At 39.5% G+C, this 25,229-nt stretch overlaps 4 protein-coding genes across 4 annotated transcripts; 3 read left to right on the forward strand and 1 right to left on the reverse strand.

Moving 5' to 3' along the window:
• Nucleotides 1-330: 330 nt before the first annotated feature.
• On the forward strand, nucleotides 331-2,854 carry LOC310950251 (H-2 class II histocompatibility antigen, E-S beta chain-like). The gene is made up of 5 exons (XM_083917952.1): nucleotides 331-465; nucleotides 701-961; nucleotides 1,282-1,578; nucleotides 1,668-1,769; nucleotides 2,191-2,854. The coding sequence occupies exons 1-5, from the start codon at nucleotides 414-416 to the stop codon at nucleotides 2,232-2,234; spliced, it is 756 nt and encodes a 251-aa protein (XP_083774078.1). The 5' UTR covers nucleotides 331-413; the 3' UTR covers nucleotides 2,235-2,854.
• A 2,025-nt stretch (nucleotides 2,855-4,879) lies between these two features.
• On the forward strand, nucleotides 4,880-7,759 carry LOC310950164 (SPRY domain-containing SOCS box protein 4; the record flags this gene model as incomplete). Its single annotated transcript, XM_083917826.1, has 3 exons — nucleotides 4,880-5,018; nucleotides 6,718-7,530; nucleotides 7,629-7,759. Exons 2-3 carry the CDS (start codon nucleotides 6,786-6,788, stop codon nucleotides 7,757-7,759), a joined length of 876 nt encoding a protein of 291 aa, XP_083773952.1. The 5' UTR covers nucleotides 4,880-5,018; nucleotides 6,718-6,785.
• A 2,076-nt stretch (nucleotides 7,760-9,835) lies between these two features.
• On the forward strand, nucleotides 9,836-21,711 carry msh5 (mutS homolog 5; the record flags this gene model as incomplete). The annotated part of the gene is given in 27 exon segments (XM_083918481.1): nucleotides 9,836-9,925; nucleotides 10,010-10,133; nucleotides 10,992-11,072; nucleotides 11,394-11,447; nucleotides 11,555-11,676; nucleotides 11,905-12,014; nucleotides 13,649-13,736; nucleotides 13,831-13,836; nucleotides 13,840-13,876; nucleotides 14,563-14,771; nucleotides 14,889-14,951; nucleotides 15,043-15,171; nucleotides 15,297-15,369; nucleotides 15,503-15,615; nucleotides 15,619-15,756; nucleotides 15,758-15,769; nucleotides 15,773-15,865; nucleotides 15,971-16,058; nucleotides 16,162-16,229; nucleotides 16,918-17,036; nucleotides 17,247-17,373; nucleotides 18,075-18,224; nucleotides 18,499-18,573; nucleotides 20,429-20,575; nucleotides 20,804-20,941; nucleotides 21,037-21,110; nucleotides 21,591-21,711. Coding segments are annotated over 27 exon segments (2,649 nt in total).
• Nucleotides 21,712-22,114: 403 nt separating this feature from the next.
• On the reverse strand, nucleotides 22,115-24,653 carry LOC310951059 (protein Bouncer-like; the record flags this gene model as incomplete). The annotated part of the gene is made up of 3 exons (XM_083919133.1): nucleotides 22,115-22,388; nucleotides 22,521-22,688; nucleotides 24,599-24,653. 3 exons carry the CDS (start codon nucleotides 24,651-24,653, stop codon nucleotides 22,159-22,161), a joined length of 453 nt encoding a protein of 150 aa, XP_083775259.1. The 3' UTR covers nucleotides 22,115-22,158.
• Between the last annotated feature and the right edge of the window lie 576 nt (nucleotides 24,654-25,229).

Below are 25,229 nucleotides of genomic sequence, written 5' to 3' on the forward strand. Positions count from 1 at the left end.
TCTTCTTGAGGGTTAACCTAAATAAAATGGGAGGACATTAAGCACTAATGCTTGGAAATGTAACAAATCAAAGTAGATGTTGTGTGACCATTATTCAAGTTTCTGTAACAAACCACTAAAGGTGACTTTAGCTGCTTTATTCCAAGATTAATTAAGATACTTTAGAAATGAGTCGATCAACGCTGTGATCGAATTATAACTTTCTTCAATCATTTACATAATAAAGGTGAGTGAGTGTTGGTGTCATATTACTAGAGCGGCAGTTTCTTGTAACAGGCAGGGCAAATTTTGTGGATCACTGGCATGCACTGTTTTATGCCACACCCGTACACAAAAGTGTTGTTCAGTGCCCTGCTACTTCACTTCCTTGTGAAATTTACTTCCGATTTCAATTGGTCATTTCTCATGTCGACATGTGTGTTCGCAGCTTCTTATCACTGCAGCTCCTGTTATTTTCAAGAGCCGGTAAGTAAAATTAAAATATAAGCTGTCATTGTTTATTTGTGTCACTTTTCTAACAGCACACACTGGAGAGCCAAACAACTAAATAAATTAAAAAGCTACTGCTTATTATTGGTGTGTGTGTGTGTGTGTGTGTGTGTGTGTGTGTGTGTGTGTGTGTGTATGTAGGTAATGAACAAGATGTACAAAATACATCTTTCTAGATGACCATATACTTGTTGGCTTTATTTTATGTTAGATGCCCTTTTCGGCTATGGTTTGATCCACTGCCAGTTTACTTCCTCTGATGACGCCGTTTATCTGGAGCAAATCTACTTCAATAAGGAGCTTCTGCTGCAATACAACGGCACTTTAGGAATCTATAAGGGCTACACAAAGAAAGCACAAGAAATTGCAGATAGCCTCAACAAAAGCCCTGCTTTTTTGAAACAAGAAAAAAAAAATGAAGAGCTGTGCAAATCCAATATCCCAATGGTATTTGATCTCCTTTCAAGATCAGGTGAGTGTGTTGAAACTGGTTAAGCTTTAAATTAGAGTTTGTAAATTACACTATATTTATTTAGTACACAGGGGCTATCAATACTTACTTGATATAGCAGGACGTTACAAAGTTACACTTTTATTCACTGTACTTCTTTCCGTCTGCCTTACATTGACACCCAGTAAGTATTTAATTGGTGTATTTGGTATGTACCCTGTAATTTGTAGGCTATAATCTAAAGTGTCACTGAAACTCTCAGCATTGTTGGTACATGGATTATAATAGAAATAACTGCTATTTCATGCCAACTTGTCTTGTCTGTCGGTTCTTTCCCTAAGTGGAGCCCTCGGTGAGGCTGAGCTCAGTTGATGCAACGGGCAACAAACATCAAGGCATGCTGCTCTGCAACGTGTATGGTTTTTATCCCAAACAAATCAGAGTGACTTGGCTGAGGAACGGAGAGGAGGTGACCACAGATGTGACGTCCACTGAGGAACTGCCCAATGGGGACTGGTTCTACCAGCTTCACTCATATCTGGAGTTTACACCCACATCTGGAGACAAAATCACCTGTAAGGTGGAGCATGCCAGCCTCATGGAGCCCAAGCTTTATGAGTGGGATAAGAGAGTGACAGGTCAGATTAACAGAAATGTTACAAACCTAAATTTGAATAGACCAGAGTTACCCTAGAGGACTCAGTGTTTGTGATAAATGTGTTTTCAGACCCGACATCTAACAAAAAGATTGCTGTCGGGACGGCAGGGCTGCTGCTGGGTCTGATTTTGACAGTTGCTGGGCTGATTTACTACAATAACACGACTGCTGGTAAGAGACAAATGAACCAACACTGTTAGTAGCTGAGGCAAAGAGTGTGTAGAGATAAATAGGCCTTATCTAAAGACTACAAAGAAACAAACAGCTGCTTTTGATGCTGCTGTTATATTAAATCAGTAGGGACTTTTAGCCGTGACGGTTGAAGGGACGGTACGGCCTTCGAGAAACATTCCGATTGGTTCTTGACGTTCTAGCCCAACTGTCTACTACGGGAGAACGACTGGTTTGGCGTACTTCTCTAGAACGCCGTAGCCGTCCCTTCAACTGTCGCTACTTAAAGTCCCTACTGTTGTCTGAAGTGCAACTCATAAACATCCCAGAGTCCATCAGAGTTCATGTAGCCCTTGTAGTTTTATTGTGTCTCAAAATCAACTATGTGTGACTTTGTTTTTCTTTTTGTTTTTTAATCTAGGCCGAAGGTTGGTACCAACAAGTCCAAGTCGAGTAGAGGACTGAGTAAATAAGGTTTTTCATGTGAAGTCACGAAGGTCTGCATGAAGAGCTTCATTCACTTCCGGAGAAGGTTGATAAGCTGTATATACAGTATCTACATGGAAAATGTATGTTCTAATGATAAATCTATTAAAAGTAAGCTTTAATTCAAGTTTGAGGAAAACCTACTCTTTCTTTTAAACTGTACACATTAATAAGAGTGTTGCATTATGGTGTTCAAATGATCAAAAAAGAAAGGTTTGTTGATTTTGAATGAATTAACTTTGTCCCCAAAGCCTGAAAAATAAGGCAAGAAGTACATTTTACCTGCTATTTAGTTTGACTTCTCCATTACTATGTATTGCTGTAAATGCATTTGTCAGTCATTTGTAAAGTTTGTTTTGGAAAATGAAGGCTTGAATGGGGAAGTATTCTGGATTTGATTGGAAATCAAGACTCAGCACTTTGGTTCTGGTTTATACATTCGTATGCTGTCTTGTAAGCCAATGCCTGTCCATGGGCTGGGAAATAATCACATGTCAACTCAAGGACGGAGACGGGTTTCAGATTTTGTTAAAATGTGACTGTATGAGCATTTGCACTGCCTCATCATCATCATCATAAAAATCACAATAAGAACAAAACCAAAACATGAAAGCACTTTGGTTTTCTTCTGAAGATGATGAGGTGGTTTTCTACTGTACATGACCCACTTTCATTAAGTGGGTCAGACTTGTGGGCATTGCAGCCCTCGGTCATGGCTGTAGCCCTCCACAAGGTTACACTGATTAGACACACTAACCTTGTTTACTACTCACAAGAAATATGGGGAAGGAAAACAACTGGGAGTAGTAACCAGAAAGACAATAAAAAGCAACAAAAACCGACCTGTTACGTCCTTGTTTCAGGGTGTTGTGAGGCAAACATGCTGCATGGGTTATATTCTGCTAGATGGACGGGTTTACTTTCTTAATGTTGAGTTTAGTTCCCATTATTATTGTGTTCATGTAATGTGGTTTCCGGATTACAGGTTAACTTTATGGTTATAGGGTTACAGGTAGGAAAGGGAAATTTGCAATTTTTTTCATCTTGGAGCTGAAAATATTAGTTGATTAATCAATCGGTTGATTTCAAAATTGATTAATAATTGAAAATTGAAAAATAAAACACTGGTGCTGCATTTCCTTCTGGTTCAAAATGCATCTGCATTGACAATTGTAATTGGTTTTAAGAAATACAAACAAGCCAGAGCATTTTTCCCCTGTAATTAGCGATAACTCATGCAGCCAGATAGGTCTGGCAAGGTACGACTAATTTGGGTGTTTAACTACTGGTTGACAAAACAAGAGCTTCAAAAGATGCCCCCTTCAGCTCCATTTGAACATTTTATAGAACAAATGGTACCTATATAATACACAATACAGTTAAATTATTCTATTTTCTCTATTTTTTTATCTTCATATTACTCTGTTGATGTTTATGTGAATGTGTGTTTTTATGTATATGTGTGTGGTTTTATGTCTGTACCATATTGTAGCATTTTTAAATGTGTTGTATGTACTTACAGTAACAATAAATTAAATTCTGATTCAATTATTCCCCCCAAAAAATATTTACCACGATTTAACAAAATATTTTGAACTTTTAAAGGTTGTACAGAGAGAATGAGCAGAACACCGCCATCTAGTGTCTCAAGATCGTAGTCGCAACAACAGAAAATAATTCCAGCAGTCGTGTTGTCAGGTTGGTCAGACCCGTCCCAGTCGCCTACTAGAGACCGGAGCCTGTTTGAACCCGTCCCCTCCGGCAAATTGCACCATAAAAACAAGTATTGCAGAGAAGTTTGACTGACAGTTACCGTTACAGCTAAGTAAACATGAAAGTTTACCGATCAAGGAGGAACGTAGCCATTTCGGCGTGCGTTTTAATGCAATTGAACTCCTTTATCTCAGTCCATCGAGTGAATGCTTGGTCTCTTGACTCTCGTTTAGCCTGCTGGGACAAATAACGATTTCACCCAGGGCCAAACAACAGACAACCCTGGCAACCAGCTAATGACTGGTAAAATGTAAACAGAAAGTGACAGAAAGTTATTGTCAAACCCGTCAGAATGTTCTTAAACTATTAATTCAGACTAAATATATATTTTTATGAAAAAGCAATTCTTTCATTCTGTACCCGTCATAACGCCCCATGGTTTTTTTTTTTTTAATATAGCTTTTAATAAAGATTCTACTGGTATCCTTCTCTTAAAAAACATAAAAATTAAATTCCCTTGGCACTTTATTTACCTAAAAATGGAAATGTGCCTCACAAGACAGCGTGCAGGGCTGATCATCGCCCCTCTTCATGCGCATGCGCACTGTAACAATGAGTCGGTTTGGGTTCTATTGTATTTTTCTCTTCTTGTTATTTAAAAGCCCGAGTTTAATCCTCTTCTTGTGTTTCGCCATTTTTGTTTACATTCATTACAGAGCGCGATAACGCGGATAAACAATATAAAAACATAAATAGATGATAGCTGACAGCGGATGTGTGCCGTCACCATGGTTTCCTGTTCACACACACGTCAGTTGATCTCTCGTCCTTGTCTCCGCAGCTCTGTCTGGCGTCAATCTGGAGTGAGGGACTGTGCTGTTCCCGTCTCGGAGGTCGTCCCCAAAAAACATAACCATAACACCGGAACGGTTACGTTACCGAGCCGCGATAAGACAGGAGACGGTTGATAAGAGGCCGCTATAAACACACCAAGAGAGGATGTTTGGGAGCAGCCCGCGGTTTAAGACCACAGAGGAGGATTCAGAGCCGGTAGGACACTTCTATTGACCTGCTTCAACACCTGAAACAACCTGAGTCATCTTTATATGTGTGCATGTGGAGACTTTATATGTTTGTGTTATATGTTATTTATCTACTTCAACATGTTCTTATATACAATATTTCATCTTATTGTACTCCACCTCACCCAGTAGTGGAAAGTAGGCCTAAGTGCATTTATTTTAGATTACTTCAGGACCATTTTGAGGCACTTGTAGGAGAGAATTTAAATTTCAAGTTACTTTAAACTCCAAATACAATACAATTCATTTTCATTAGCTCAGGTGAAGGACACTTTTACTGACCTGCTTCAACACCTGAAACAACCCGAGTCAGGTAGAGGTAGAGGTAGAGTACAATTAGATTACTTCAGGACCATTTTGAGGCACTTGTAGGAGAGAATTTAAATTTCAAGTTACTTTAAACTCCAAATACACTACATTTCATTTCATTAGCTCAGGTGAAGGGCGCATTTACTGACCTGCTTCAACACCTGAAACAACCTGAGTCATCTTTATATGTGTGCATGTGGAGACTTTATATGTTTGTGTTATATGTTATATATCTACTTCAACATATTCTAATATACAATATATCTCTATCCTATTGTACTCTACCTCACCCAGTAGTGGAAAGTAGGCCTAAGTGCATTTATTTTAGATTACTTCAGGACAATTTTGAGGCACTTGTAGGAGAGAATTTAAATTTCAAGTTACTTTAAACTCCAAATACACTACATTTCATTTCATTAGCTCAGGTGAAGGACACTTTTACTGACCTGCTTCAACACCTGAAACAACCTGAGTCATCTTTATATGTTTGTGTTATATGTTATATATCTACTTCAACATGTTCTTATATACAATATTTCATCTTATTGTACTCTACCTCACCAGTAGTGGAAAGTAGGCCTAAGTGCATTTATTTTAGATTACTTCAGGACAATTTTGAGGCACTTGTAGGAGAGTATTTTAATTTGAAGTTACTTTAAACTCCAAATACAATACATTTCATTTCATTTTCATTAGCTCAGGTGAATTTCAATCTCAATGTGCAATACTAATATTTTCCTCTGTGCTTTGGTGTAAATTTAAAACATTGTATATATTCTTCCGGTTATTCTTATATATTTTTTTTTATTGTCTCTTATTGACACCTTTTCTATGTTTGCTATCCACTTTGCTGTTGTAATAAGGACATTTCCCCTTTGTGGGACTAATAAAGGAATATCTTATCTTATTTTACTCCTCTTATCTGACAGCTAGATTTTTAAAAACCAATAATGATAATATATTTTGTGACACACTGGAAATGTAATAACAGTAAATTAAAACCACCAACAGTATAGGCTTATAAAATATATAGAATTCCCCTTGAATTACATTAAAATGCTGAATCCATCGGTAATCTTAACCAATGGTATAATATGTATAGCTCTGTAGGTTGTTTTTACTTTTGTTATTTAAGTAAATTGAACTGTTAATACTTTCACTCAATTACAGTACTTTTACCTATTCTGCTGTACTCCGCTCCACATTATTGTACTCTACTGTCCTTTGCTCCACCATACTTCTCTACTTTACCCCGTTGTCTTATAGTTAAATCTGCTCTACACAACCGTCCTGGCCACATTCAACAAAACTGACCGGAGCTGTGTTTTTCTGTGCTTTCTCGTCTGTCTTCTCCACAGTTCTTCTCTCACATCATTTTGCATTGGTGACCCTGACTGTGTGTTCACCTATAGACTTGTTTGCACCAATGGGTGTCTCACTGTCAGTGTGGCTGTACAGCAGGGCAGACGACAGCCCTCCCTCATCTCCATCAGCGTTCCCTCCACTAGCTGTCCCTACATCCTCTCGCCTCGCTGTCACTCTGAACTCCTCTCCTGTTGTTCCAGGAGACAGTCGCTCACACTGGAGCTCGGTCCACCGCTCTCCTCACTTCCTGCTCTCTGCCTGCAAACAGGAAGCGACACGTTCACCCGCTGAGCTGAGCAGTGATGGTGTTAGAGCGGAGATAGGGGTGAAGAGTGGGCTTCATGTCTGGGAGGTGCTGTGGAGTCCAAACCACAGAGGGAGTCATGCCGTGATGGGCATTTCCAGGCAGAGCTGTCCTCTGCAGGCCTCAGGGTACAATGTGCTGATTGGCGGAGACTCACAGTCCTGGGGCTGGGAACTCAAAACAAATCAGCTCTGGCATGCAGGACAGAGTCAGGGACTTTACCCAGGGAAGAGGAGGAGGTGCCACACTGGGCCTGTGGAGGATTTTAGGACACAGTCTTCCACTTCATCAGACACAAAGCTGGCACAGGCACCTCTCCCCATCCCTGAGCGCGTCCTGCTGGTTCTGGATGCTGACGCAGGGACTCTGGGATTCGTTATTGATGGCAGCTTCCTTGGTCAAGCTTTCAAAGACCTCCCTCGTGGAGTGGAGCTGTTCCCGGCAGTAAGCAGTGTGAGAGGAGGAGCCAGCATACGACTACGATACCTGAATGGTGCTACACGTAAGCATCAGGTTTTTACTCAGATCTGCATTGGTAAGATATACTTGAGTCTTATAAAACACAAAATCTAACAGTTTTTCTTTCTCTCTCCTTCCTAGGTGATCCCCCTCCCCTGATGGCTTTATGTCGACTGTCAATTTGTCAGTTTTTAGGGCAACAGAGACAGAATCAAATGGACAAACTGCCTCTACCCCCTTGTCTCCAGCACTACCTGCTTTCTAGTCAATAATATCCTACTTATACTAGTACAAATACAAACAATAGGAAACATTCTGTCAATCTCTAAAGTGTGCCAAGAATTCATGGATTTTTATAAGAATGATGTACACACGTACTATAGCAAAAGACAATGTATGTATTATTTATGTTATTTATTACAATAAAATATATACGTATTTCACTGATGTTTCCAAGCATTGACAGTGAGTAATTTTCTTTCTGTTTCTTTCTTTGTGTATGAAATAAACTGGACTCCCATTTTAATTTTTTGCTCTTGTCACTATTGCTGCTTTACTGTTTGAATCATTTTATGAATGTTAGAAGTACGGAGAATAGCAGTCACAAGGGAGGGAATTATTATTTTTAAGAAATGGCGATCCTTAGGTTAACAACAAATATTAAGCAGCCAAAACCTTTTGCAGCACAGCAGTGTTTATAAACGTACTAATGCTTTTGCTGATTGAAAACCTACCTGGTAAACAGGTAGAGATAATGGAGTAATACTGAAAACTAATAAATAATAAAAGAGAGTCATGATTATTCCCAACAGGTTAAGGAATGACCAGAAAACAGCTGTAAGAAAATGTTCTGTGCTGATACCTTTAAAGCATAAGATATCCTTAGATCTGGTATTTAAACATTTTTATTAACGTGTCAGTTATAAGACTAACATGAAACACATTACTGATGTCTTTAAAGGGAAATCCCGGTATAAAATCATCCCAAGGTCTTTTTCGACAAATACACTCATCAAATAAGCCTTCGAGACAAATTGTTTGTGTAACAACTATTAACGGTGATATCAGGGACAGCCGCTAACAGTCAAATGCGGTAACACGGATTAGCTCGGGGCATTATGGTGAAGGCATTAGAACAGCTTTTTTAACCACCAATATTGCTCAAAATAACACCAAACCTCTGCAGTAGCAGGATAAGAGTCCTTACACATAAAAGGAAGCATCAATGGGCTCATTCCTTTTGGATATCATTTAGTATTCAACTTGAATGGACTTAGCTATGAGAGGAGCTGGTACCGGGGCCAGTAGGTCAGTCTTTCAAAACACTCTTTTAATAAACTCCAGGTTCACTAACTACATTGTTGGTGCTTCGTTAAATGTGTAAGGACTCTTATCATGATACTGCAGAGGTTTGGTGTTATTAATGGTTAAAAAAACTTTTAATGCCTTCACCTTGTTCCCCCAGAGCTAATCTGTGTTACCGCATTTGACTGTTGGCGGCTGTCCATGATATCTCCATTAATAATTGTTACCCGAAAAAAAATTGTCAAAATGGCTTATTTGATGAGTGTATTTGCCGAAAAAGACCATGGGATGATTATACCCCGGAATTTCACTTTAAGGCAAGAGGGTACAGCAGCGTATATTTTTAATTAATACTTCACAAACAAAACTATGAATTAGTTGAATTTCTGTATTCATATATATTGCTCAATGGTAACGCACTTCTTCAGTTTTATTTTTAAATGAGCATCTGTAGGGTTAGATTAAAGATTACTCCGATTCTTCAGCAGCTAGAGTACCAACTTTAATAAAATAAATACAACTTTAACTTGCCTGTAGCATGTTTTCCCAACAGCCAGCCTCTAGACAGTGAGAAGTGTAATACAGTGAACATGTTTACTTCATGGCAACTGAACACTGTTGTCATGACAACAGAGGGGCAAGTGGGTACAAACGCGGCGTGCGCGCAAACAAGCGTCATACTACGTGAAGGTGAGGGTAACAGAAAATATTTAATAAACACCTTATAATTACAAATTCGACCTTACAAGCAATACTTTAGGATTAACTATTTAAAAAAGTCCGAATCCGCCCTGTAACTTTATGTTAGTTAACTACCGTAAATGAAGACTAGTTACCCTGTATCCTAGGTAACGTTAGCTTACATTAGCTAGCTCGCCTAGCTAACGTTAAATGGCGGCTAACCTGGGTTATTAACTCCACTTTGTTGGCTAGCCTTTGTCTTGTGAAAGTTTAATTTAAACACGTTTTAATACACCCAATTAATTTATGCTCAATTGAATTATTAGTTAAGTTTGACTGTTCCTTTCTAGAATTAAGTTGTAATGGCAGCACTAGGAAGTCTGCGAGAGGGTTTAGTTTTTGGTCCGCCGAGCATAAATGCAGATGAAGAAGAAGAGGAAGACTCACCTGCGGTAAGTTCAGACGTCACAATCACACTGGTAAAAAAGGATATAGTTTCAGTCAGATGCACATGTTATGTATTTATTTATCACCAGGTTTTACTGAGTGTTGTAGCTCAGCATGGACAGATGGGGCTCTGCTACTATGACAGCAGGGACTCCTCTTTACACTACATGAGAGACTCTCCTGACAACTACGAGCTCCACCTGCTGGCCAGAGGTAAACAAAACACAGCCTGTTCCACCATGGCAAGATGTTTTCGCATTTAGTAGCTGTATGCAGATATCTGTAAATCCGATTTTCTTAGTCAAAAAGAGCATTTCAGATATCCACAACGTAATTCTTACTAGTACTTATAACGTCACTTTTGCCATTAATTTGTATTGGGTTTTCAATTCTAGATAACCAGAATTACATTTTCAGTATCTAGAATAAAGATTCTGGATGCATGTAATATAGTTCTTACTAGTCAAATTGCAGTTGTACCTAACGGTAATGACATTTTTAGTAGTCATAATTTTAATTTTAAGATATCCCAAATTAGAAACCCTTCCAAATATACATAATGTTTTTTTGACTATCCAAAACACTCTGAAGGCTAAAAATGTCATTACGGATTTTCCTAGTAAGGATTATTTTACATGTATCCAGAATCTTTATCCTAGATCCTAGAATTCCAAAATGCAATTGTGGATGTCTAGAATTGAAATCCAAATACACATGAATAGCAAAAGTGACTTAATTTGTACTAGTAAGAATAATGTTATGGATATCTGAAATGACAATTGTAGATAGGAAGAATGTCATTGTGGATATCTTAAATTATCATTCTGACTAGTAATAATCTGATTTTGACTAGGAGAAATGGCCATCTAAAATGTAATTACAGATAGGACTGTGATACAATTAAATGTTAAAAACACTTGCCATAGTTACATCATCTCAGTCCCTTCTTCAAAGGTTTATAGTTCTCATGTATTTTCAATAGCTCGGAAATGATAATTATGTGCATAAAGTGACACTTGTGCTTGCCTTACTATACTGTATGAACATCTTACCTCCTTTTTCTCTGGTTAGTCATTCAGGAGGTTAGTCCCCATGTTATAATTACTAGTGCAAAGCAGGAGCGCTGCATGACCCACTTCCTGCAAAGACTTGGTGAGTTCTGGGAGTCAAACATTATCTCAGCATTGGGCAGGAAAAAAAAAAGTTTTGTTTAGATATGGTGCGAGACAAGTAGTTTCTGGGTCAAGGGAATTAAATGAGATTAGGAATGCTTGACTGTGCAGCAAGATAGTGTGATAAGGGAGAAGAGTGATTGTATGGCTGTCATCACACATTAACAGGCTTTTACTGAGATTATAGTGATACACTCATGGCATGTGAAACAACTACCATGACTAACATTTTCTTTCAAACAACAATCTATTATACAGACTATTTAAAAAAAAATTTAAACTCTCTTCTTTTGTATCCCAGGTTCAAACCCACACTACAAACCAGAGGTGGTTACTTATCCATATGTTGACTTTGGTAAACAGAAGCTGTCCACAATATCCAAATACCCTCATCAATGTTTGGCAGGATTTTTATTTTTATTTTTTTTTTCATTCAATTTGCATTATTTTCCCACAATGAAGGTCTGGAGGTCGCTAAGCAGAGGCTCCTTTCTGCCCATCTGCCTTTCCTTCCTGACTCCATTTCAGAGAGAGATAAAATGTCCTACCTCTCCTCCTGTATCTCCTTTGACTCGCCCCTAATGGTGAGCCAGCTGCCCACATGTCACCCTATCCATCAGTCCAGGATCTGATCATGAACTGTAATTTTTTTCATATTTGTGTGTGTGTGTGTGTGTGTGTGTGTGTGTGTGTGTGTGTGTGTGTGTGTGTGTGTGTGTGTGTGTGTGTGTGTGTGTGTGTGTGTGTGTGTGTGTGTGTGTGTGTGTGTGTGTGTGTGTGTGTGTGTGTGTGTGTGTACATCCGCTGGGTAGCTGAGGGCAGTGGGTGCTCTGCTGAAATGTCTGAACAGGAGGAGAGTGGGAGTGGAGCTGGAAGACAGCAGTGTTGGAGTTCCTATCCTACATTTCCACGCCTACACGCTGTAAGGCACACATTAATGTAGCTTTGCCCACAAGACTGTGATTACACATTTCCCACAATGAGAACCTTGAAAGAGTTTTGTCAATGAGGAATGTTTTTTTACTATATATTCAGCAACACAGGTTTTAGTCCGTCAAACAGGCAGCAGTGGCATTCATTTGTTGCATTGTGTTTCATATAGTACATGTTTTGCATTTTCTCTGAACTATCAACAAGCAGACTCAACCCAATAATAATAATAATAATAGAATAGAATAGAATTACTTTAATGATCCCAGACTGGGAAATTATTTTGTAACAGCAGTAGTGGGTCAGCAAATAAAACATTTTGTACATAACATACATAGAATCCAATATATACATAGCGTATATATAAAGTGCACAGTGTGCTATAAACAATAATAATATATACAACAAAACAGTAGAGAGAGCAGAGTTCTCTGTCAGGCAGAGGTGAGAGAGTTATTATATACAGTGATGAATTGTGGCAGGAAAGATTTCCTGTATCTGTTGCTACGACAGCGAAGCTGAAGCAGCCTTCTGGAGAAGGTGCTCCGCTGTCTGACCAGTGTGAGTTGGAGAGGGTAGAGAGGATTATCCATGATGGATACAGTTTTTTCAGTGTCCTCCTCTCCACCACAGCCTCCAGAGTGTCCTGTTTGCAGCCAATCACAGAGCCAGCCTTCCTGATCAGTTTGTTGTGTCCGTTGGTGTCGCTGGCTCCAATGCTGCTTGCCCAATAAACCACAGCAATGAAAAGTACACTTGCCACCACAGACTGATAAAAGATCTCCAACATCTTGCTGCACACGTTGAAGGATCTCAGCTTTCTCAGGAAGTAAAGTCTGCTCATCCCCTTCTTGTAAACAGCTTTAGTGTTAGATCTCCAGTCCAGTCTGTGGTTGATGGTAACACCCAGGTACTTGTAATCCTCCACCGCCTCCACATCTCTCCAGCTGTCTCCTAACTTGGCCTGCAGTCACAGTCATGCGGGGGAGGCTGCTGGTGTCTTCAGTGGAGGACGAGGAGGTGAAGGTGGAGGAGGAGGAGGCAGAGGAGGTGGAGGAGGAGGAGAGGTGCTGCACAGAAGAGCTCACAGCAGGGGATTGAGAGGGGAGGGGAGGAAGCATTTGGGGCAGTGAGGGTGTGTGGGAGTCTGGAGGTGTCATGGAGACGACAGAAGGCTGTGAGCTGAACCTATTGAAGAATCTGTGCAGCTCGTTTGCCCTCTCCAGGCTGCAATACATTTGATTTGTATTGCACTTTACATTCAACAATCTCAAAGTGCTACCTTGTGTGATGCAGAAGTTTTCATGAATTAAAAGTGATTTGAATTAAATTTTCATTGTTTCTTCCCAATAAAGTAAAGGTGTTGTCTGCATCGACCAAGACACCTACAGGTAATAGTGTTTTCTGTTAGGTAAATGGTCTTTGTCCTATATACAGTATGTCATTAAATGCTGATAATGATAGTGCAACTGTTTACTTTAATTCAACTTTACTTGTATAAGAAGACTTTGCTTATCTAGGATCTTTTTATTTTAGTTTTGTTCTCCTACTGCCTTCTTAAAAAAGGCAAAACATACAGAAAGAGACAAGTGGTGGTTGAGAGATCACAATGGACTTTGTATTTGTTTCAGTGTACTGCAGATCTTCAAATCAGAACTTCACCCATCAGTGTATAAGCTTCATTCAGGTGAAAAGGAAGGACTCAGTCTTTATGGTGCGTGGCTTCTAAGTTAGCAATCCAAGACATTATTACTCTGTCTTATCTTATTACGTGTATGAGCTTCTTTTCTTGTTCTTATTTGTTGCAGGGATACTGAACCGCTGCAGGTGCAAGTTTGGTTCCAAACTGCTGCGGTAAGGAACACCTCTCAATCTTGAGTCCAATCACACAACAAAAAAAATACTGAAGGAAATTATTTTTTTAATTTGTGGTACGTTTTTTTTAAACCACAGATGTGCCAAATGTATGCAGTTGATATGGGTGATTGATTTCAGATACCTATTGTAATGCTGAACCACCACCACTACTAATAGTAGTAGTAGTGTGACTACTTCTAATAGGCGGGGCAAGTTCATAGCAGATTGAATTAACAATACATTTATAATGCTCTACATTATGCATAAAGACAATAATTCTAAATATAACAATTATTGAATCAAAACTAATTCTTTATAAAAGTTGATTTATTAATAGCAACATTCAGTGCATTAGAAACAAACACTACCAAAACAATAAAAATGAAAGTGTCAAGTGTTTACAAAGGAACTACAGCACTGCTGTTTTGTGACTCAGGAAAAGGAATTGTGTTTGTCTCAGGAATTTCAAGGTTTGCATACCGCTGCTTGTATCTATGGCAACCAGATAAATATTTCAGCTTTTCCCACATGATGCATCATCTGTTTTTGGAACCATCACCAATTATATTATGTGATTTGATTTAATGCTGGGATTATTGTGGGAATGTACATTTATGTAATACTGATTTTTTTTTTTATATATAAAACCATATTTTTGCCTACACACAGTGTCTGGATAACAGAAAATTTAAAGTTTGCTAGTTTGTACTATTTTCTTTATGGAAGTATAAGTGAAGTCCTCTCCTCTCTCAGCCAGTGGTTTCTGCGGCCAACACAGGATCTGGCCGTGTTAAACAGGAGACAGGAAGTGATACGTTTCTTCACATCACCTCGGAACTCTGACGCTCTGAGCACCCTGCAGTCCTCGCTACGCAACATCAGCAACATACCAGTAACAACTCTGACCAATGACCTCCTTTTCTTCTCCACGTGTGACCATTTATCCACTGACGTGCTGTGTCACCACATGGACAGAAATGAAGACTCTGTGTGTGCTTTTGTGTGTTAGACTCTTCTGCGTAGGATGTCCCTCTCTCACACCAAAGTGTCCGACTGGCAGAGTCTCTACAAGGTTGAAGCTACAGTACTACCATACGCACCTTATCCATTTAACAGCTTCTGTTAATTGAGAGCAAAATGTTGTATTTGTGTGTGTTTGTCAGACGGTGTACAACGCGGTGTGTATCAGGGACACTGTGCGACACCTACCTCAGTCCATTCACCTCTTTCGTGATATCAGTGAAGGGTTGTCTGATGACCTCCACCATATTGCCTCCCTCATCAGCCGAGTTGTGAGATGCAAACAAAATTATAAACAGCAGCAAATACAAGAAATCTCTCAGCTTTTGTTGCCAGTAGATCACAATTCTTTTGCAGTGTTAATGATTTGACTCCATCTTTGATTCGGAACATGTAGGTGGATTTTGAAACCAGCATAGCTGAGAACCGCTTCACCATCAAACCAAATGTGGACCCGGCAATCGATGAGAGTAAGTGACTCAAAACTAGAACAGTCATATGAGGGAAAAGGCTTGATCAGAAATCTCCATGTTTTATGAGCCTGCGTTGATATGTTTATATGGTGGTTGATTTAAAGCCTGCTTTTCTCCCTCCCTCTGTCAGAGAAGAGGAGGATGATGGGGTTGTCCGACTTCCTGACAGATGTAGCCAGAAGAGAGCTGGAACACCTGGACGCTCGCATTCCCTCCTGCTGCGTCATCTACATCCCTCTGGTCTGAGCTTTATGTATACACAGCTACCGGCTGATCTTTCAAGCGACATTTTCATTTACTCAACTCACATCTACTTTCTTATTTGATGGGGTTCAAACAGTCAGATGTGGTGAAAACCGTGACTCTGGGGCATCACATATATCAGTGTTTATATGTTTAATTCTCCTTGCAGATTGGATTCCTGCTTTCTGTCCCTCGCCTGCCCAGCATGGTGGAGAAAGAGGATTTTGAAATAGAGGGGCTTGATTTTATGGTTTGTATATGATCTTGTCAACATGTTACTGTGTTTGTTTCTCTTCTTCAAAATTACAAATGCTCATGTGCTGTAACAGCTTTTGCTCGTGTGCATGTGGGCTAGTTTCTGTCAGAGGACCGTCTGCACTACCGCAGCCAGAGAACCAAGGAGCTGGACGACCTCCTAGGAGACTTGCACTGTGACATTAGAGGTATTTTTACCTTCTTACTAACTTTTACCTGTGTGCCTGACATTGTTAAAAAATGACCAAAACCACTGATGGCTGTCCTAAGTGTATACTTCCTGTTTCTCAGACATGGAGACGGCAGTAATGACACAGTTGCAGAACACAATCCTTGAGAGGAGCGCCGCTCTTTATAAGGTTGGTGTGCATCATTGTACACTTCCAGGACCCAGTCTTTAAATAATTATTCTGATGAAAATAATCGTGTGCGTGAAAAGTAATTCTGTTAATGTTTGTAGGTGGAGTTTGTTCTGATTAGCTATAATTGTTTTTTCTTGGTTGGGTTGCACATTTTGATTATGAAATGAGTCCTGATCCCATTATGATCAGAGTCGAGCCCAGGCTGTAATTTCACATTTTATTGTTATTTTTGAGAGCAGAATGAGCTTTCAGTTCAGATGATGAATAATTGTGTTGACAATATTGTAGCTGTAGTAAAATGTTCTCGTTATAATTGCAACGTGGCAATGATATTAATGTTGAAGAAACAATTAGATAAAGACTTGCAGGGTTTCAAACTTACTAAGCTTTATTAAAGTGATACTCCACCCAAAATCTGTCTTTTGAGAATTTAACACTCACACTCACCCACCCCCGTGGTTCCAATGATTTCCCATAGCAAGTACCAAAACATACAAAGAAAATTGTCACGCTGCTCCTGCAGCATAATCCACTTCTTTGTTGTGTATCCGTGTGCTCAGTAGGTTTCAAATACTCATATTTTCCACCCAATTGAGCTTCAAGTATGTGAACACTTGCTGATCTTTCATCTGTCAAAACAGCCCTACTTAGGAGAGTGAGTGTGTTCAATGTGTGTGTTGTGTAGGTTCTGGATCTCACTGCTGAGCTGGACTGTCTGATGGCTATGAGCAACGCCTCCCAAGAGTACGGCTACACCTCACCCAAACTAGCCAGACACAGGAAGATAACAGTCACACAGGGCAGGTAGGCGCTCACACGCTAGATGGAAACAGTTATCCAGTTAATTTTGTAATTGAAAACTTTCCATTAAAGTATCAGGTCATGTAAGCTATTATAACATAAGTTTGATTACTAATTACACACACAGAGCACAAAAACACAAATAAGTTGTATTTAATATGAGGATGCATTACAGGATTGACAAATGTCAGTTTTTTTTTTATCATTTTCTAGACACCCGCTGTTAGAGCTGTGCTCTCCTGTGTTTGTGGCCAACTCCTTCCAGAGCTCAGAGTCACAGGGCAGAGTCAAGGTCATCACTGGCCCCAACTCATCTGGCAAGAGCATCTACCTCAAACAGGTGGAAAAGTCAGAGAAAACCCTCTGTTCTTAACAATTACACACACATTTGATCAGTAACAGTTACAATGATAAACTGCTCTAATTGACTCTACCTTTTGTGTAACTTTGCCAATCTGACACTGTTGACATGTCTGTTTCTGTATGTGACCCAGTGTGTTCATGCTTCATTGTCCTGTTTACCTAAAATTGGCTCATCGTTTGATTTTTTTCTTTTCTTTTCTTTTTTTACACCCAGTGATAAGCTGTGTTCAGGCAAGCAGTTACAGCAAAATGAATAGAAAGCTTTAATAAAAACAAAAGACCAGTGAAGCTTTACAAGAGGAAGACAATGCTGGTTAAAAAAAATCTGCATAGTTGCAAATAATCTACTTACAGCGTCTGCTTTCTGTAGCACCAGCGGTAGCCCACATCATGATGTACAAGACTTATATTTCCCCTAGACAAACTTTCAAACTTGATTAGTTACTGGTATCAGAAGAAGCCTGAAGCTATAATTTACAACTTAATCAGAAAACACATCTAGAGCACTGTAATTGAGGGAGACAATAACATTTCTTAATGAGAATGTTTTTATTTTACACTCCATTAGGTGAAAGGTTTGTACCTCCAGGCTGATGTGACTCCACTGTCCCATTTGGTTAAGTTCACACCACAGCACTTGTCATCCAACCCTGACTTGTTCGGATTTGACTTTGTCAGGTGGGTCTCATTGTTTTCATGGCTCTGATTGGCTCAGACGTGCCCGCGAAGGAGGCAGAGATTGATCTGGTGGATGGGATCTTTACCCGCATGCAAAGCAGAGAGTCTGTGTCTGTCGGCCTCAGCACCTTCATGATAGACCTCAACCAGGTATCTAACACACTCTCTCTCACACACACACACACACACGCCCGCTATTATGTTTTTGTTTGTATGTCAGTGTGCAGTGTGTGTGGGTGCGAAAATAAAAGATATGAACTTTCAACACTACTGTCCTCCATCTCCACTCCCACTCACCACCTGTCAAGACATTTTTTATAAAGCAACTACTGCCTACAGCAATAACACACATACACACACACACACATACACACACACAATATAAAACAAGATATAGTGAACACTGTGTGTTTCTATTCTCCAGATGGCCCAGGCTCTCAACAGCAGTACTGGCAACTCATTAGTTCTCATCGACGAATTTGGAAAGGGAACTAACACGGTAAGAAGAACGTGTTCCAGCATTTTGTGAATTAAATACATATGTATACGCATAACAAGGACACACAGTGTCATTAATGTGAAGCGCCTGAAAGCAATCCCAGCCAATATTATCCAATTTAGAGCTGCAGCACGAACAGACCTTCAGTTCAGCCCAACATGTGCCACCTATCAGCATGAAAACAGCAGCAGCTGTTCAGGCCTGCAGATATACTGTAGAGGTGTTGATGTGCGCCATCTACAGGCAAGAGAACTAACCCTTTTGAAACTTGTGCAACCTGCAGGCAAAGAGTGACTGCTGTTATTCCTTTGCTGCTCCTTGTGTGCGTTGAAGGGATTCATCCCTTTCATGTGAATTTTTTTCACATTCGATGTTTCAGTTTTGGAATCTGGGGTGTATTTTCTGCTTTATATGAGAAAAAAAGACACTCTGCTCTGAGTATCATTTTGTTCTCTGTCCTCCATCACTGTCTGCCAGGTTACTCTGGAGAGGGACAGAGAGGGTCCAAACCAATTTTATTTGTCTAAAGAAGAAATACAGTTGTGGGAGGTAGAGGCCAGAAGAAAAACAAAAGAAAATTGCAAATGTAGGTTGAATGAGTTCAGTCTTAGCCCGGTTCACAGATGTTAATGATGAAAAACAACTGTAGACTACCTGCTCAGCAGCAAACAGCAGACAGACACAGTTAGTGACCAGCTGGTGAACATAATGAAGGATTTAGCTGAGTCATCAGGTAGTCAGAAACGTGACTCGAAAATGAATGATAATGTTGCTCCTTAACTGCTGGGTGTGTAAATAAGTAACTGATTGCTAACAAATTCACCAAATCAACTTAAAAGGTGATAATATGTCAATGCTGTGTCTCCAACTTGTTTCAGAGGAGAGAAAAGTCAGTGTGCAATATTAGCAGCAAAGTATATTGACTGTCATAATATAAGACAAATAATCTCTGTAAGTGTTCTGATTATAATTAAGCAGTGTTTAAAGGCTTTATTGTCTTGTATTTGATAAGATTGTTGATGTTTGCGCATTATTGTATATTTATTGCTAACCGTCTGCTAATCATTATTAATTGTCTTTACTGCGTTGGCAATATAGGTTTCTGATCCGTCATGCCAATAAAGATGATTTTAATTTGAAATCTCAGACACAATGCTAAATGTAAAACCCCCAAAGTTAAGCATAAAAACAGTAACACTCTTACCTGCGAGTGAGGCATGTGTTAAATCTTAAGCTGCTGTATCTTTCCTGTATAGGTCATACTATATAACCACAAGATCTCGTACTTTTGTTGCATCTCTCCACGCAATTCCTGTTGATCTTATTACCGTACAGTATCAGAAATAAATGCAAAATGCCCCCAAAAAAGGTCTAGGTCTGCTGATCTAAACTACTGCTGCTGCTGTTGCTGCTTTCCATTACATTAAAAGCGTCTCCCCAAATAGGTTGCATGGAGAATATGCAACCTATTTGTACAACAAAAGTTTCTATGTAAACAATCTTTTATTATTATAATTTAGAATAGACTCTACTTTCCAGATAATTGCTATTCTTGTCGGCATTGAAACATGTATTGGTCACAACATTAGCGTCAGTTAAGCTAACATTTGTTTTTGTAATACTGTTGTTCAAGCACGAAAAAAAGGGGTCACCTGGTGGGTGGACCTCCATCCGCAGAACAATAGGCAGGAATGTTCTGTTAATTGGTCTATTTGTGACACCAACAAAATAATCAGGCTCTTAAGGGTTTGTATAAAGAGCTTAACCTGTAATACGACTGAAGAGTTTGACCTAAGAGCTTCATCCGTGCTGGAAAAAAAACAAAAAAAACAGCCAACTGTATAACGTTTTTCAGGTGGATGGACTGTCCTTGCTGGCTGCATCGATCTCTCATTGGCTGAGAAAACCTCCAGTGGATGTTCCTCATGTCCTGTTGGCTACTAACTTCCACAGTTTGCTGCAGCTGGGCCTGATACCCTCCTCTGGCCTGCTGTCTCTTCTGGTACTGAGATCCTCGACTGAAGTTGCACAATGATGAAATGTAGCCTAAAGCATTTTGCGAATGTTCTGTGAGGTTTCATCATGATAAACTCGTGCTGTAAAAAAAATGTTGACAGCAAAACTTCCAAATGACCAACCTAGCTAATGAGACTTCACTTCTGATTTGTTTTACCTCATTAGAAGTTTATTTTATTGTGTATGTGGTTATGTATAAATGTGTGTTTGTTAGACTCTAGAGACAGCAGTGGACGGGGATGAGTTGGTGTTTCTGTACCAACTGAAGGAAGGAATTTGCCAGTCCAGCTATGCTGCCAACATTGCAACACTGGCAGGCCTGCCAACTAGCCTTGTGCAGAGAGGAGTGGAGGTAAACACACACACACACACACACACACACACACACACACTGAGATCCACAGAAGTATGTTTACATAGACTGACTGTGGGTGTGCGTTTGGCCAGGTGTCTGAACTGTACAGGACTGGAAGGCTCATCAAACGTATTGACAAAGCATCATCAGATGAGCAGGCAAACAGGTTTGTTGAGCTCCAGAAACACAGAACTACAAAGAGAACCAACACAAGAAAGCAGTGTTGGGATCATATTTTGATTTTTTTTTTTTTTTTTCATGTACAAATAATACACACAGCCCAAACAGGTTTACAAGACACTGTTATTTAGAAAAACAGCAGAAACCAGAGTAGCAGCATAAATTACAAATAATACTAAACAAGTAAACCATTCTGACATTTTTTTCCCCAAGCTTTATAAAGGAAAGGTACCCAACCTATAAGCATTACAATTAAACAACTATTCCATTCATCCCAGTCATCGCTGGTGCACCAAAACATTTCTGGATTTTGATTGGACCTCATGTAATATTGATATTCTAAATTCATCAAAATAAGGACAATGCAGAATAAAAGGTTTCATTTTTCTTAATGTCTCCTAATGTGCATAATTAACAAAACCTCCAGTGTATGTGAAGCAGACATGTTTGTGTGTGTGACTGACAGGTGCAGGTCTGTGGTGGAGACATTCCTAAGCCTCGACCTGGAGGACAAACATTTGGACCTTCAGCACTTCATGAAAGAAGAGCTCCTGCCCTCTGCTGGGGAGCTGCTGAGCCGCAGCTGAACTGTTCTGCTGCTACTGCAAACATGTTTCTACAGTTCTGTGGTCAGTTTGTTTGTTCACTATCTCATGTTTGGTATCTACATGCTATCTCAGCTGGTTTTAGGAGAAGGCAGGGTTGTACTGATACTGGATATCTAAATACATGACCATAATTAAATTGCAGTATGACCGAAACATTTATTCTACTGCGTATGTTACAGCGGTTTATTTTGTGGCAAAAGTGAAGTTGAAATACTATGTTAGATATGGTGCAGGTAGATTTGCACTTTGGTTGGATCAATATCTTCCTAAATGAATATGTTCAAGCTATTATATAAAATTGTAGTTTCTCATGAAGTAAACAAAAACTATGCAAAGCTGGTGATTTTTCTTCTCCATATGGTTGCTGTCCTTACAGCATAACTTCACAGTCTTTTTGTTTTGACAACCTGAATGAATGCAGGTTGTTTATTGTGGTCCCGTCAAGGCTTCAGTGAGGTGCCAGGTACTTACAACAGCCACAGTGAGGTACAAAAGTGTGGCGATTGGGAGTTTGTGCGCCGAGTTGCAGAAGGGAGTGTTGCAGCAGTGTTTGGTCATAACAAAGAGGGTGTTGTTAGAGTAGAGCTCCATCTTGGTCTCCATGTCACACTCGTCTGCACTCACACAACCCAGAGTCTTAATGTCCAGAGTGTCAGCTGTGGAGACAAGACGATGGTATACAGTACAACATCCCTAATCAAATTAAAATGTATCATGATGACCTTTACACTCTTTCCAATGCTTAGATATCAATGAATAGAATAAAAATACATTCTTATCCAACACACCTGCCTTCCCTCGGCCCGTGTAGCAGAGCTGCCCGGAGCTACAGTTGGTTTCAGTAGTATAACAGGCATCCCAGAAGCCAAGGTCACAACGGAAACACTCCAGAAACTCCTCTTCTTCCTCAAATCCCACTGACTCCATGACCTGCTCTAGCTGCTCCTCTCCCTCACCTGATCCTGAGAAACGACATAGAAATGGGACAGTTTGATAAAGTCAAGCTTCAGTGGCATGAAATTTGACAGAACATACAACCTCTAACTCTCTAACAACAAATTAAAAAGTACTATCGAAATTATGTCAAGGATACGAAGTAAAACTGACAAATATTGTTTTGCAAGAAAATCCAAGACAACAGGATGTTAAAATGTTAAATAGACAAACAAGCTAAGAAGAGAGAATATTCACTTATTAACAGTTTAATGGATAAAAATCTTTAATTATTCAGATTTCCAGGCATTTACGTAATGTGCTGTTGGACACATTTATTATTCACAGGGTGCTGAACGTGTGAAAGTGTTGGAGTACTGGACATCAAGCCAAACTGATGAGCCACAGTCTTCCGAGCACTTGAACATCTCAGAAATATTTTGTTTATTCTGCAGCAGTCTGGAATTAGTTTCTTTGAGTGGATGACTTGTGTTATTTAGGGAGTGCTCCAAGTCTTAGGGCAGCATCGTGTTTTTATTAACCAGAAAGATACTGGAATCAATAGAAAGAGTTGGCAGCAGAACGCAGTGCAGAAATGGGACAAAACCTTTAGTTATTCCTAGCATACTGTACAACACAGTCCATCAAAAATAATATAATTTATGTGACATATTATTTCTTGAAATTCAGAGAGACTTCTTCCTAAAATCAGTGATTTACTGGTGGTGTGAAATAGGTGACAGGGCAGAAACGTTTTCGAATCAACTGTGACTGAAAATCCCTTTAAAGTTGAAGTCCTCATTTCAAGCTCATACTAACAATTCCTTTTTATATCCAAATAACTGTAAATACGGCATATCTGGATACAAAAACGTGAATATCCAGGTAGTTTTGGATGACACATCAGATTGGCAAACGGCTCGCTTCAGTGCTGCTTTAGGCTGCTGCTCCTGGAAAATGACTAATCTGCTGCTCTGGTCATAAGATGAGTTTCAGTGAGACTCAATCCTTATCCCCTCTCATCTTGTTAGCTCGTGCTAGCTCAGGCGGATGGACAAACAAAAGCATAGCCAGGTGGGGTTCATTGTGAGGAAAGTGCAGACCTACTGAATCTGTTGCCAATGTATTAGGTAAACCTAACTGGTGTAGTCTAATGCGACTGTCCTGCAGTAAATCCTGCCTTCTCGATCACGTATCATGCACTGTTTTGCTGCTGTTGAACTGTTTCTCATATTTTCTTAACGCTGTTTATATTAGTGAGGGTAGATCAAACAACTGACTATAACACTATTTAAAAACAGTTTCAACAACTGAACATTTGAAGCTTGATGGTGTTAGGATTCACATCAGAGCTGCACTGTATCCACAACTATTCTGGTAATCAATTCATCTTGGGAGTCATTTTTTTAGCAAATATGTCCAAAAATGTGATGATTCTAACTCCTCAAATTAGCTTCTGTTCATTGTCATACATTATAGTTAATGAAATAATTTTCTGTTTTAGACAAAAAAAAAAAGATGTCACCTTGGATTCTTGGAGACTGGGATGGACATATTTCACTTTATAGAACAAATAATTCACAGCTGAATCAAAAATTAAAAAAAAAAGGATCTGCAGATTCATCAATAATGGAAATTGTTAGTTGCAGCCCTAATTTATTGCAGGGCGGTTGTATTAGGCAGTATGGTCATAAAATAAAGTCGAGAAGGCTATTGATTTGTGATTCACATTAAGTAAGTAAGTAGATAATTAATCATGTTGTGAAACCAGTAATAATCTGTTGCTCGTGAATAACTATCAACCAGAGATTAATACCATTTTGATGTCCAGTCGTTGGTCTTTAAGGAGTAAAACATAAAAGCTCTAGCAGCTTCAAGGCTGTAAGACAGACGAGGTACACCTACTATAAACCTAGGCACTGCATCATCTTACCTTGAGCAGGTGTGAGCATCATGACGGCAAAAACACAGAACATTAGTCCTTTCATTTTGAGCGGGACACTTCTTCCATTGACTGCACCATGAGGACTGTTGAGGAGACCAGAAGCGCTGCTGAAATTGGATTAGTCAGAAACACACCTGCTCTTTGTCCTGCACCGATCACAGCCGCAGAAAGGCTAAAGATGACCAAACAATGGAAGTTTTGAGAGGAATAGTTGCAAATTAGAAAACTCGGAAGGGGTTGGGACGTGGAGTCTGGCCACCAGAAAGATTTTTATGTCTCTTTAAATGTCAGAAAATGTCACTTGGTTTATTAGCTTGTTTTAACAAAAGATTCTATGTGAATGTAACATAAAAAGCTGGTAACCGGTCCCTCTGTTTTAATGAAATACTGAATGCCAGATGTGGATAAAGGTTAAAATTCCTCCTTAGTGGTGGAAAACATTTCTCCACCCAGCTGATGCTTCTCATCTCTCTTTTTTTTAACTAAACACTAAAGTGTTATTTAAACTGGCATCTTCCTTCTGGTTGATGCTCAGTCACTCGCGTCCTTTAATACCAAAAAATGTTGATCATAGCTCCTCTCTCTCTTTTTTTTTTAAGGAACAGAAGAATTGTCCTGA

Source organism: Echiichthys vipera (genome assembly GCF_963691815.1).
Source record: "Echiichthys vipera genome assembly, chromosome: 8".
Lineage (NCBI taxonomy): Eukaryota > Metazoa > Chordata > Actinopteri > Perciformes > Trachinidae > Echiichthys > Echiichthys vipera.